We start from the raw sequence: 13797 nt of genomic DNA on the forward strand, positions 1-13797 counted from the left end.
TTTCATGGTGTAATTTCAGTTTCTTATTTGTGAGCATTCCAACATCATCGCTCCGGAACGGCCTGACGTGACACCACGATTTTGTCGATGGAACATTGCATCCGCTGTGGGTAAACTAAGAGCAATAAATTTGTCGTCAGAAGGTTGCTTTGAGGTATGGAATTAGAACCCTTTTAATTGTTTTTAAAAATTTTCCAACACCAAACTTTGAAATTGTGCTACGTTTTGATGGTAATTTTGCTTAGGTCCACCGTGCCAAACTTGTTGGGACGATTAATGAATGTCATATTCTGAAGGTGCCTGCTGCTGCTATTGAAACAAAAGAATGTGGTAGGATTAGGATGGATGTGGAACCACCTGGAGTGTGCGATGAACGCAGGGCTGTGATTGAGACAGATGATGTTGGCAGCGTGGAGCCAAGCTTCAATTGTTGGCAGCTGGCCAAAAAAACCAAGGGTGACATGCAAATTGAGGGGGGCAATGACTATGATAATAAAAATACTGGAACACCAACCAGCAAGGAAAAAGTAGCTGGGAAGCTGGTGTCACGTGGAGATGTTTTGCCGGTATTGTTCCCAGATCTTCTGGAACTGGCTAGCACTCCAGATGGTGAAGACGTGGGTGAGGAACAAAGAGGGGTGCACAATGAGCTGCTAACTTGTAAAGTCAGAATTACTGAATTAGAGAGCGAGATCAATATGAAAGACGTACAGATATGTGAACTGGAACAGCGTGTGGAAACACTAGAAAAACTGCTCGGGCGGCATGCTGGTAATTTGTTTGCAAACTTAAATACTGTGATTGTGGATAAGGAATCTGAAATTGCCCGGCTCAAAAAGCAGGTTGATCGATTGGAGAAAAAAATAAGCAATTTGGAAGATAGTCTTGATGACCTCGAGGTGCACGAGGTGACACAATTTGCTGTGAATGATGGATCCAATCAGCGAACACCAAGTAATAGTGTGTCAGGGAAAGTGAGTGGGTCTGCCAATGTGACGAGTTGCGAAAGTGCGCAGCAGTTTGCATGTCCTACAGGGCAACCCGAAGACGTGCGGATCAACGAATTACAACTTGTTCACAATGACCCTGGGATTGAAGATTTGACCGATGACTTTCCAGATGGGATTTTGCATACAACTGTAGCAATGGGTGAGGGTAGCTGCAGCCCCATAAATGCACAGACAGTAGCTGCTGGCAATGTAAAAGATGGTGCAGCTGTCGTTGTTGTAGAAGGTCATTGCGAACACACAGCAGGTGCAACAAGTTCTGGGCCGAAAATTACGTCACTTGTGAAAAGGGTGAAGAACAAGGCAAGACGGGAATTTAGGTTATCAGACTACGAATATCCCGGCATATTCGGGCGTACACAGGTAAACACCAATGTCAGACTTGAAAATCAGTTGAACCAGGGGTGATTTACAGTGTTGAGGACGTCGAGGTGGAGCGTAAAACCTGGAATGGCTTCGGTCTGAATAGGCGGCACACTGTGTGGAACATGCTGAAGGATGAAGACCGGGAACTACTACAAAGAATGTACACTTTAGAGTGGGACGGGTAGGTTGTTCGGATGGACTGTTGTATGGTTTGACATGTACAACTTGCGAAACTATCCTCCACGGTGGTTCTGAATTTCGATTTATGGTTTGCAGGTTAATAGTATGGGATGGTGGACACAATGGAATACAAGTTCATTTTACGGACATCAAAGATTTGGTGCAGCAGAACTCCATACACGGCAATGTAAGCTGATTTCATGTAACGAATCGTAGAGTATTTATTGATTCTTTAATTATTTTAAAAAAACATATGCAAATCTGACCATTGCTTCCTTTGTGAATTGAGTGATGTGGCAGTCGGAAAGGGCAAATGAATTTTAAAACACAGTGAACAAAATGTAAATGGAAATGTAAATTTACAAAGTTCTTATTGCTATTATGCTGGAATTGTAATGGGTAACATATGTTGCAGGTAATCGATGCGTACGGTGCAATGTTGACTGAAATGCATAAGATGGTATCTGGAAGGGCAGAATATGTTGGGACATCGTACATTTACACTAGTGTTTGTTCAGTATGTATCTTCAGTTTTATTTTACTGCCCGAAATCTAAAAAAAAAAATTGCATAATAAAACCTTATACGAATACGGTGGTTTTCGACAATTGTGCAGGATATGATGCGAAACAGTAGTGCTGTTTCCCGAGCGAAGTATTTGAATGTTCACATGAAGGCTGCACGAGGTTGCAGATAGACAGTTATCCCAATCTACAATGCCAACCATTGGACAGTCATGGCGTGCGATGTAGAAAGTGGGAATTGGAAACATTACAACTCGATGCGGCCAAGACGTGGAGTGCGCGATGAGCACTACAATGAGGCTCTAAAAGTTGTAAGTGCTGTTTTAAAATTTCAGTTTTGAGTGTGCATGATGGGCAGAATTTAATGTAGAAAATGTTAATGTTACTGTGGGCAAAACTGCACTGACATGTGGAAAATGGACAGAAACAATGGGTGGCTGATCACCACAACAAATTTGTGAAGCCTCGAGTTACAGCTGCAGCTGTTGGGTCAGAGCTGTTTGATGGCAGTTTTGTATCTGTTCTGGATTGTCCACAACAAGTTCCAGAGTCGTAAGTAATGTTCATTTTATTTTGAACAGACTATGTTGATGATGTATCACGTCAGTGACGTTGACACCGGTCTTTGTGAGTGCAGGTCAGATTGTGGGATTTTCGTGTGCTTCATAATCAGGCAGTACGTACGTGGTGCAGAAGTGAATACTTTGATGGACGGCCTGACCCCAACTGGGCTACGAGCTGCAATGGTGGAAATGTTCTTAAGTGACCCGGGCAGAGGACTCTGTGGGAGGACATTATAAGAGGTTGTGAAGACATTTCCCAGCGCGCAAGGTGCAACAACAGCATTAGGATGTTTTATTGTGTCTTCTCGTATCGACGTATATAATTTTTTGTTAGTTTGGAAACACATAACAGTAGGAGGGAAAAACTAGTTTCCTAAACAGTACTTTTTTGGTAATGCAGAAGTGCCCAACGGTTTAATCTTGGGTTAGAATCCAGTACTTTGTGGATATGAATGTTGATATTATTTAGTAAGCTATTCAAATAGTCTCACCTATTGCATGATAACAGTTTCACAGTGCATTACACTTTTATGTCATGTGAAGTAGATTGTTTTTAAATGGCAGATGGGCCTTGGTATGTAAACATGGTGTGATCTATGCAGGAGTTGGGCATGACGACACTCTGTTTTGTAAACCTGTTTTCCACCACGGCAGTATGTGTGGCTTCATGTACATGGAAGTGAACATGCAAAGACTGAGTACGTCGACCACATGCTAAATATGACATGCGAAAAGATTAATTTCGCATTTGCATCTTAATCAGAATTGCGATGATACCATGTTGAGCATAACATAAAATTACCTTCGTGTTGAATTTAACTTAACGCAGTTGGTAATGGGTACATGTTTTGTGCAATGGCAATGGATTGTAAGCAGCCACCCAAACATTAAAAATCCATTGCCATTCCAGCTGCAGGTTGTTAGAGTCCGCTTTGGGCGAATGTTATGGTATGATGTGAACAAATTTGTAAACTAAAACGGCACCAATTCCCCTTTTCATGTCTTCACAGTGTTAATCAAAGCCAAATTTGAAAGTTAAATGGTTGTGTTTCAAAGGAGCAGTGTTAGTGTTCAATAGTGGGGACAAAAAATGAATGTCCTAATAAACAAATTAAACCAATAACATAAAGTGGATGACTGGTTTCCAAATCTGTTATCATGTCCACAGATTTCAAACAAAAACCGGCACCCATTGACTCTTCTCATGTGTAGACACCGTGATTCAAAACAGATTTGAAAAATAAAACCCATTGGCTATTTTCATGCCTTCACATTGTTAAGCAAAACAGATTTCAAACTAAAATGGTTGGGTGTTAAAGGTGGAGTGTAATTATTCAACAATGGGAACTGAAATTGTTGCTGGATTACATACCAATGTATATCCTACAAAATAGATTAACCCAATAACAGAAAGTGAATGACTGATTGGAAAAAAACAGGAAAACATTTCGGAAAACAAAATAACCCAGAATCCCAGTTTGTTAACAACCAAATTAAATCATATGGCAGCCCACCTGTAATGGCTCTTTGCATGTCTTCCTATTGTGATTACCCACTTTTCCGCAACGACCACAACGTATACGTTGCACTACCTCCCCCTTGGATGGAATTCTCTTCCGTTTTGGCCGACCGGGAGGACGCTTGGCCGTCGGCGGAGCTATCAAACATTCAGCTGGGTTAAACAGTGGCCTCCCCACTGTTGGGATGGGGTATATGGTTCCGCTATAAGTAGCTCGAAATGTATCAACGAAAAATGCAGAGTCTATGGCATCGTAGATGTTTCTCCCACTATTACGGAATGCAACAACAGCATGGGAACATGGGAACCCGTTGATCTGCCACTGAAAACAAGAACATGTCAGCTTGCCGACATCAACCAACACCGATGGGTGGGAGTGGACCTCATAGACATCATCATTAGCCTGGCTGACACACCAAGCCCTACTGTCGTTATACGCTGCCACCAATTTTTTGTCCATTTTCGGAGATATCACACCATCCCATTTACTGCATTTAACTCTGCGCTCCGCCATCTGCTCCATTATTTGACCCCTTATCATATCGACCAATCTCGTGATAGGGAGATGACGAGCCTCACCAACCCAATTGTTGAAAGATTCCGCAGCATTTGAGCACATCTCCCCATAACGTTGGCCCCTTTTTTTTTTAAAAAAAAAAACCCATTTACGAAGCATAAATTAAAAAGACAAAAAAAAAAAAAACTGCAAAAAAACATGTAGGAATTTTTATTTATGCCATAACCCATTGTGCAGGCCGTGAATTACCTAAAATACGCATTAGACCAGTGTTTGGGGTGCAGGTCTTTCATAAAATCTTCAATCACAGCTGGGTTTGCCTTCTTCAATACCTCCAATTTCTCATTGAAACAAGCAACAGTGGGCGCATATGCACATTCCCGTAACTTCCGCATCAACCCAATTTTGTGCGATGCATTAACATATTTCATTCGATCCCGCAAGTTCATTTGGAGATGCAACAAACAATATGCATGATGGGCTGAAGGGAAAATAATGGGCATAGAGTGTAATAATCCGACGTGGCGATCAGATATGAAAGTTAATGTTCGCGCACCCCCAACAACTTCTTTCAAATTACGAAGAAACCATTCCCAATTAGCTGAATTCTCGGAATCAACAATAGCAAAGGCTACCGGAAACAATCCTAAGACCAAACATGCAACATTAAAAGTTAGGCATGACAAAACTTATACAACCATCCACGCAAAAAAAAGGGCGACACATTTTACAAAATTTAAAAAAATATATGCCTGCCATTGTGTCTTACATTCCTATTCGGTTTTATTTGAGGAGACCCTATTTCAATGTTACCAATTTTTTTCCTTTGTTAAATGGCAAAAAAACGTTTGTAATGTATAAAAAATTGAAGCATCTATTTACTAGTATGTTCAGCAAATAAGCACTAATGGAATAAAGTAACACACCCTTACCTTGATTGGCGTCTTTAGCAGTAGCTGCGAGCAAATTACCTTTAAATCTACCTTTCAAAAACGTTCCATCCAAAAAAAGCATAGGCCGGCAGTGTTTGAACCCATCTATACAAGCGCGAAATGATATGAAATACCTAACAAAGCTCCCGTTTTTTTGGTCAAACTCAAGATTAATGTAACTATTTGGGTTTTTTTGCATAACAGAATTGCTATACCACCTCAGCTGATCAAAGGATGTAGCGCGATCCCCGTACACCTCGCCCCTAGCTTTCTCAACACCCAACCAGGCCACCCGGTAGCTAATATCCAAACCATACTCGTTCTTCAAATCAAACACAACATCAGTGGGGCGCGTCAACGGCTTATCGCGCACTCGATCTGCAACAACGGTAGACACCAAATCAGACCCCGTATGAGGGTTCCTAGAAGTACGTACAGCAGCCCCACAAGTATGCACACTATCAAACCTCTTAACGCAAAACACCCCACTTGACGGTAACATCCTCGCATGAACTGACCACGGACAATCTGTTGAAGCCGCAAACTTACACACTACCGTAATTCGCACGGAGTCATTTTTAACGTACTTAAATTGAAATCCATGTTCAACAACATACTTACACAGAACTTCGCGAAATTCAGCTGCTCCACCATCAAAACATTGTCCCACATGGGTAATACCATGCGCCCATTGCGCCGACAAAAACGTCTTCGATTTGTTCGGACAGTACGTTGGTAACAAATCCATCTGCTCATTCACGAACCCATTCCCGCTAACATGCCGTGATATTCCCCCATCGTCCGCGAAATCCAACACGACACGATTACCCCCCACACCAACACTACTTTCCTGAATGACGACCTCAATGTGATTTATCCCGAACGACTTAGCAAGGCACAACATGTTTTGAATGTCGTCGTCGCTATCCACCTTAAACTTCTTATATCCTGGAAAATCAAAAAACAAACACACCGCACCTGGTACCAACCCATCGAACTTCCCACAAATTTCATCAACAATCTTCACATACGACGAATCGTGATGCAACCGAATAAGAACATTAACTAAACCATACGAACACACCAGCAAAATTCCCCCTTCCATACCTGCACACATTTTGAAGAACCCATTACGCCTGCAACATACCCATGAAACAACCATAACAGAACAGTATGTGTGCGTTTGTTGGATTAAACACAGCATTGCAGGAAAATTTAAACAACCCCAAACGACCATTCCAGCCATTGCAATAACCAGGGCACCCATCCCAAACTGTTCAGAGGAAACCTAAAAAATTCTGGAAAAAAAAAAACGTTTACCCAGTGGGTTGAACACAGCAATGCCACCGCAGGAAGACACCAACTTGAAATGTCCAGATACAGTGCGAAGAACAGCAGTGGTCGCTGGGGAAGATGACGGCGACCAACGGAAAAATAGCTCTCACCGTATTCTGCCTCCATGAAAACAATGGTGAAGTCAATGTAAATGAAGGAAACCAATTGTAATGAAACCGAAATGGTGGACAACAACAACAAAGAATCAGAAAAAAATGTCAATCAAATACATTAACAATGAAAGAAAATGATAGGCAGTCAGCACGCAAGTAACCGTTTCTGAGAGATCGCACAAATGGTGAAAAAAAAGTTAATCAATCAAGATCATCCCCATTAAAAAACGTTGAATGCAGAAAATCACCCGTAATGCATCGTAAATGGTAGACAAAAAATGGTGCTCACCGAATTGGGTGTCCCAGAAACAGTGCCAAACGTGTTAACCAACAAACAAGTTGAACATTACAGAACTCAATAGCATTCACCAACAACTGTTCAAAGAAAGATTCTTGAAAAGGGTATTGACGTAAAAAAACAATGGATCAAATCAAACCCCCCAAAATCAGGATATTAAATAGGACTAAATGGAGCATAAGAAAACATTTAGGACTAAATGGTTCAACATTTCAACAAATAGGATTTATGGGTAAATTTTCCTTTTGTTTTTTGTTTTTTGTTTTTTTTTAAAAAAAAGGATAGCACAGAACAAAAAACAGCAACAGCCCATAAGAATGACACTCTCCTTGGTAAAAACTAAATTTTCAGACAATTTCATTTGGTTTGATGTAATACAACTTGTGAAAAGAAAAAAAAAATTTAATTGACCCTATCAGACAAAATTCCAAGAAATACCAAGGTGAATTAGAAACTCCGGAGATTTCTATCATTTGAATTGTTGACATTTGATATCTCAAAAGAACTAGAAATGTTGAGGGAAAATTCTAGATAAAAATGTGAGAGTTTGACTCTTATAACAAAATAAATTTTTACTTTTTAATTTTGTCAATTTAAAACTTAAACTTTTAATTTGTTTCTAATTTAAGCAATTTACTTACTTTCATTAAGTAAAATTGATTAAAAAAATAGTATTTTAGTTATTAAACTCAATACAAAGGGCATTTTAGATATTTTATGCATATCTATATTGAGTTTAATAAGTAAAATATTTTTTTTACGATGGTTTTACTTACAAAAATATACAAATTATTTAGATTGAAAATAAATAAAAATATTAGAATTTAAATTAATAAAATTAAAGACTTAAGATTTATTTTATTGGAAGGCTGTGTTATTTATTTATTTATTTATTTTTATTGTCCCGAACGTTAATCAATAGCAAGATAGCATAGCATTAAAGTTGGGAGAAAGGCACGCAATACAGGACAAGCAAACAAAAGCTGAGCTTCACTGACTCATTTCCACTAACGAAAAAGAGAAATTTTAGGGACAAACAATAAACCACACAATAGATACAAGAGCAGGTTTGAAGCCCACCCCCTATTGTCTCTATTTTTAACTCTACATAATTTATTTATTTCTACAGTAAAACTAAATAATAAAAAAAGAAGATCAAATAAGGCATTGTGTGCTCATGGATGGACGTGGTTTGCAAATGGCCTCTAACGGCTTCAACTTGGGCATGGTGAGGCCTGAACTCTCGGCCATATCCACCTCATTTTCATCAATTCTTTTCCATTCAAATGACTGAATTAAGGCTCCTAATGCCAGCCCAACCATCTTTTTTGCCAGGTTAGCCCCAGGACATCCACGTCTTCCACAGCCAAATGGAATCAGCCTATACCCATCTTCAGCAGTATCTACTTCAAACCTCTCTGGCATAAACATTGTTGGATTTTCCCATAACTTAGGGTCCCTATGAATGGCCAATGCATTTACCATCAACATTGTGCCTCGCGGGACATCATATTTTTCCACAGTACAATCTTTAGATGCTTCATGTGGGAGTAGAAGTGGGACAGGTGAATATAATCGGAGTGCTTCATTGATTACATTTGATAAGTAATTCAACTTGGGCAAGTCTTGTTCGTTTATGAGGCGGTCTTGCTCAACATGAGCATTTATCTCTGCTTGAACTTTTGTCATTACATCTGGATGGTTAAGAAGTAATGACATTGCCCATTCCATGGTTGCTGATGAAGTCTCAGTTCCAGCAATTAGCAATATCTGTCCACATCAGGCAGCATGAACATAAAATACCCAAAAATAATGTAACATTCGGGGGCGGCCCAGAGCTTCCTAGAAATTTCAAAGTGAATCCTTTTGATATTTAAATGTTAGTTATTAATTTATAATTATTTTTTTTTTATCTAAAATTATTTTTTGAAATTACAAAATTAAAAGTAAGAAGATAGATCTTATATTTCCAAGCAAGTAAATTAGAACTTTATAAAATTCTGTATTGACTCTTTGCAGCGGGTTCAAAGAGTCACTAAAGAATTTGGAGGGTAATTCACGGTATAATATTCCTCAACTTCGATAGCTAAGAAGAGGTATGTGAAACCAATTACTACAAACTTCAAATTTTTTATTGTGAGTTCTCTCTAGGGTTGTTGTGTCATCTCAAGCATTCATCAAGTTCATACACCTAGAGTAGATTTTTACCCTCCTCATATACTATTACCAATAACAGGTGCATAATAATGATCATCTTACCATTATAATCCCGTTTATAATATTGTTGGTGTAGAACTCTGGTTCTGTTTCCTGCAAAGATAGCAAATTGTCGATTAGTGTCTTCGTTTTTGTTGATGCACTGATTCTCCGTCGTTTATCAACTAGATCCTGCAAAAACTTGTCCATATTCTCTGCATTGGCTACAAATTTCTTCTCCATCCCAAAAAAATCCACCCATCGCAAGACCGGGAAAATGTCTGCTGGATTCGATGTGTTGGCAAGTTCAAAGTGCTCTCTCATCAAATTTTGAAAGAGCTTGGCCTCCTCAACATCCTCCACACCCTCTCCATAGAACCTCTTCCCCATGATCATCATGGTTATAACATTAAAAGAGAGCCCAAAAAACTTGTTTTTCAAGTTTACCTTACTATACCCACCATCACCACAATTTTTCATTAGTTGATTCACCCAGAACTTCACTTCCTCCCCCCGTATACCAGATGTCCTCTCCAATCGACTATTCGAGAAAATCTCCAAGGTTGTAATACGCCTGAGATTAGGTTGTGACAAATTTTAGAACATTGTGACAGAACACCAACAAAAATAATAGCAACAATATTATAAGAAAAATTATACATCTATGGATCACATTGATTATAGGTGGAGTTCACATTTTATTAATTTTAAATTTACACCATGTACCTTGTTTCAAAGTAAAATTCAAGACACTTTTTTACCGTCAATAGCAGGGGTGTTCACCGACATGATCGACCCACCAAAACTGATTGACTCAATCCAATCCACCTGCTTTTAAGCGGTTCCAATATTATGGGCAAATGGATGCGGATGGAGATTTTTTAAATCCACCTATGTTCGGACAGATGGTAGATAAGAGACCACCCCACTCAACCCGATCTGTCAATCCCCTTAAGAGAATCATATTACGTTTTGATGATTTGTATGTTAGAAAAAGACATTTTATTTAGTAGTAATATTACCTATTTATAAAATATGAAAGTTTGGGCATTATTTTATTTATAAAAAATGAAGAATAAATTTTTTCTTTTATTCAATTAAGGCCCAAAATAGTAAAAATTACTTTAAAAAAAATTACATATCAATATTCCAAAAAAAAAAAATATATATATATATATATATTAGGGCAAAATAAATATTTTAAGATATATAGAGAACTTATAAGTATTTAAGTTTATCATATAGGTCTCGTTCGTAATTTATCCTAAAAAAGATAGTATAAAACAGTAAAGTTCAAACTGTCAAATTGATTCGAATTCACCCATCAACTCGTAAGTCCTGCTCAATCTGCATTCGGTAATTAAGTAGATACAAATTTTTTTTTTTCAATCCGACCAAATTTAAATGAATGACAGATAAGAGTCCGCCGAGCACCCTTATATACCATAACATTCCAAAATAAACAATGCATAAGCGGACACTTAAATTTGAATATATTTCCCAACAAAGTCAACAACTGCAGCTGTATAACACATATATGATCCATTTTATTATCCATTTTCTACCAATTATGCAGAGATATGGCATACATATGTGTGTATATATATCTATATAGGTTTGCTAGTCGGATTGGCTTAGATCAGGTTAGGCTTAACCCGAGAACCAACCGATCTAATTGGATTCATAAATTTTATATCTAGAATAAAATTAATGTATTAATAAAATTAATTAAACAGACCAACCCAAGAGATCGAATTGATTCGGTTCTCGAGTTTTCTAACTCTCTTCTGCAGTCCTACCTGAGATTGCGCCAAAGATCACCATATGAGGCTGCAGCTATTGTGGTATAGTCGTAGGAGAGGTGTTTTCCGGCGGGACTACGTGGGCGGTTGGCAAAGACGATATCATTTTTGGTGAAACATTCTTCCACAGCGGAAGGAGAGGTGACGACGAGGACCTTTCGGGGTCCGAAGCGGAGGAAGATGATGGGGCCATAATTGTCTGAAAAAGCTTGAAGAGTTTGGTGAAGTGGGTCTTTTAGTAGATGGAGATGGCCCAGGATGGGAAGCCCAGGTGGACTTGGGGGTAGATTCTTGTACCTTTCTTGTTTTGATGTGAAGAGCTTGAAAAAGAGTAGGAGAAGAGGGAAAATGATGAGAGCTCTGGTGTACCTGTTTGTTTCCTCCATTCTTTCTCTCCTGCACGAGTATTGGGTCCAGGAGTTTAGTTTTGTATTGGGTGTTTTTGTTTTTGCTCCTTGGTTTCTTGCCAATCAAATGTGCTTTTATTGTTTCGGGTGTTTTCCTTCTCGTTTTAATTTTTGTTTTTTTTGTTTATGTTTCTTTAAACTTAAAATTTTGTGAAGCCGAGCGGTTAGTTGTGTAGATGCGAGTCTGACGCATTTCATACTCTTATACTTTTAATTTCTTGTTTTTAATAAAATTTTACTTTGCTAATAATAAATAAAGTTGAGGTAACAAAAATTGTGCATGTAATATATATATATATATATATATATATTAGAAATATTGTGTGTCAAATTAATAATATATATATGACAAAAAATTATATATAAAAAAATGAGTAGTTGTAACTGTTTTGTAAGTGGAAATTTATTTATTTTAATATTAAAACTAAATTAGTTAAAAGCAAAATTAATGATAACAATATTTGTGTACTTTATAAATAAATTTTAATTTATCCATACTATTATATATTGACAAGTATCTTTCATTTCTCTATTTAAAACAAAAAAGTTAATGAGATATATAAGATTCAAAACAAACACTTTTGGTTTTAAAAAGAATACTCTTATTACTTGATTAACACATATATTATGATATTAATTTTTTTATTATTTATTTTTATTTTTACCTACTTAAATGGTGGTAAGAATAATTGTGTTGTCTTATATGTTGTAGTTTGATGTTGTATAATGATATGACATTATAGAAAAGATAATATGCTAAAAACATGGTAATTTACCCTTGTTATAGCAGTCATAGTTGAGAGAACCTAGGGGTTGGCTGGCAGTCAAGATCTGGGCTTGAGGATATACTTTTAAGATTTTAGGTTTAAAATTTTTTAGATGTAGTGGAATTCAAAAGCTAATGGCAGGAACTTTATTAAGGGACAGGCATGAAATGGAGCAACAAAGAAAAGGAGGATGGATTCCCGTAGTAAACCAGTGGAAAGGTGGTAGAGGGAAAGGCATGGAAGCATCGCATGGTCTTTTTTCTGTTTTTGTGGATCATATACCATCAAAAATGGATGCTAAATCATTGTTCAAGTTCTTCTCAAAATTTGGCATAGTTAAGGATGTTTTCATTCCTTCCAAAAGAAGAGTAGTGTCACATTCTAGGTTTGGATTTGTGAGGTTTGATTGCAATGTAGCAGTTGATATAGCCATTCAAAAAGCCAACAGTCTTCTGGTGGATGACAAAGTTCTAGAAGTCAAAACTGCAACTCTTGATAGACGAAAGAGAGATGAGCATAACAGGAAAAATCCAGAGGTCGTGAAACCACAGTTCATCCGGAGATCTTTTGAAGCTAACAGATTCAGAGGTCATGCTCCATTTGCTGGTCAAAGATCTTTTGCTGATGTTTTGCAAGGGGTGAATACGAGCACCTCCATCAAAGTTACTGAGGAGGGCAACGGTTGGCTCTATGGAAGTGCCATAATCCGCCTCAATACAGAACGCTCCTTTCACAGTGTTCGTCAAGGACTGAAGGAGAAAGGACTGGAGCATATTTTGGTCAGAAAAGGGGGTGGAAGGGACATAATATTAACTTTTAATACTCAAGAGGAGTTGAAATCAAACATTGGCAACCTCAAGGCTTGGTTTAAGGACCTGAGTCAGTTTGTGGTAGAGTTCAAAACTAGAAATCATTTTGTCCAAGAAAGATGTGTGTGGCTCAGATGCTGTGGGATACCCTTACATGTTTGGAACAGAAACACTCTCACCAAGATTGGTAGTTTATGGGGCTCGGTTCTTAGCATTGAGGGAGATTTGTGTCAACCAAAATCCTTCTCTCATGCCAGAATCAGAGTGGCCACTTCAAATATGGAATTTATTGCTAAATCTTTAACTTTGGACTGCAAAGGTGAAGATCATAAGATTTTTGTGTGTGAAGACCTCCAACCAAATCTTAGTAGCCTGAACCATAATGGCATGTACGAGTCCAGTACTCTTGAAACCTGTTGCAGTGTTGAGGAAGTGAATTTTCTAGTGTTAGATGGTAAGGAAA

General features: G+C 38.0%; 5 protein-coding genes across 7 annotated transcripts; 2 read left to right on the forward strand and 3 right to left on the reverse strand.

Moving 5' to 3' along the window:
* Window positions 1-18: 18 nt before the first annotated feature.
* LOC114285528 (uncharacterized) lies at window positions 19-1415 on the forward strand. The gene is made up of 2 exons (XM_082876370.1): window positions 19-154; window positions 246-1415. The coding sequence occupies exon 2, from the start codon at window positions 342-344 to the stop codon at window positions 1413-1415; it is 1074 nt and encodes a 357-aa protein (XP_082732496.1). The 5' UTR covers window positions 19-154; window positions 246-341.
* Window positions 1416-1623: 208 nt separating this feature from the next.
* On the forward strand, window positions 1624-3145 carry LOC114296636 (uncharacterized). Of its 2 annotated transcripts, XM_082873108.1 has the most exons (5): window positions 1631-1740; window positions 1969-2070; window positions 2169-2387; window positions 2501-2628; window positions 2714-3145. In XM_082873108.1, the coding sequence occupies exons 3-5, from the start codon at window positions 2289-2291 to the stop codon at window positions 2874-2876; spliced, it is 390 nt and encodes a 129-aa protein (XP_082729234.1). In that variant the 5' UTR covers window positions 1631-1740; window positions 1969-2070; window positions 2169-2288; the 3' UTR covers window positions 2877-3145. The 2 variants fall into 2 exon arrangements, with proteins under 2 accessions (XP_082729235.1, XP_082729234.1); XM_082873109.1 differs by lacking the exons at window positions 2501-2628; window positions 2714-3145 and having other exon boundaries at window positions 1624-1740.
* Window positions 3146-3899: 754 nt separating this feature from the next.
* Window positions 3900-4681, reverse strand: LOC145793523 (uncharacterized). The gene is made up of 2 exons (XM_082876371.1): window positions 4154-4681; window positions 3900-4022 (listed from the first exon to the last, which is right to left on the reverse strand). Exons 1-2 carry the CDS (start codon window positions 4679-4681, stop codon window positions 3900-3902), a joined length of 651 nt encoding a protein of 216 aa, XP_082732497.1.
* LOC114285537 (uncharacterized) lies at window positions 4101-7599 on the reverse strand. Its single transcript, XM_028228577.2, has 2 exons — window positions 5608-7599; window positions 4101-5321 (listed from the first exon to the last, which is right to left on the reverse strand). The coding sequence occupies exons 1-2, from the start codon at window positions 6872-6874 to the stop codon at window positions 4921-4923; spliced, it is 1668 nt and encodes a 555-aa protein (XP_028084378.2). The 5' UTR covers window positions 6875-7599; the 3' UTR covers window positions 4101-4920.
* Window positions 7600-8318: 719 nt separating this feature from the next.
* LOC114285561 (cytochrome P450 81Q32) lies at window positions 8319-11944 on the reverse strand. 2 transcript variants are annotated; one of them, XM_082874582.1, is made up of 4 exons: window positions 11349-11841; window positions 9997-10123; window positions 9613-9663; window positions 8319-9123 (listed from the first exon to the last, which is right to left on the reverse strand). In XM_082874582.1, the coding sequence occupies exons 1-4, from the start codon at window positions 11735-11737 to the stop codon at window positions 8509-8511; spliced, it is 1182 nt and encodes a 393-aa protein (XP_082730708.1). In that variant the 5' UTR covers window positions 11738-11841; the 3' UTR covers window positions 8319-8508. The 2 variants fall into 2 exon arrangements, with proteins under 2 accessions (XP_082730708.1, XP_028084402.2); XM_028228601.2 differs by having other exon boundaries at window positions 9613-10123; window positions 11349-11944.
* Window positions 11945-13797: the final 1853 nt, after the last annotated feature.

The sequence above is a fragment of the Camellia sinensis genome, chromosome 6, assembly GCF_055761805.1.
Source record: "Camellia sinensis isolate YWXY chromosome 6, ASM5576180v1, whole genome shotgun sequence".
Classification (NCBI taxonomy): Eukaryota; Viridiplantae; Streptophyta; class Magnoliopsida; order Ericales; family Theaceae; genus Camellia; species Camellia sinensis.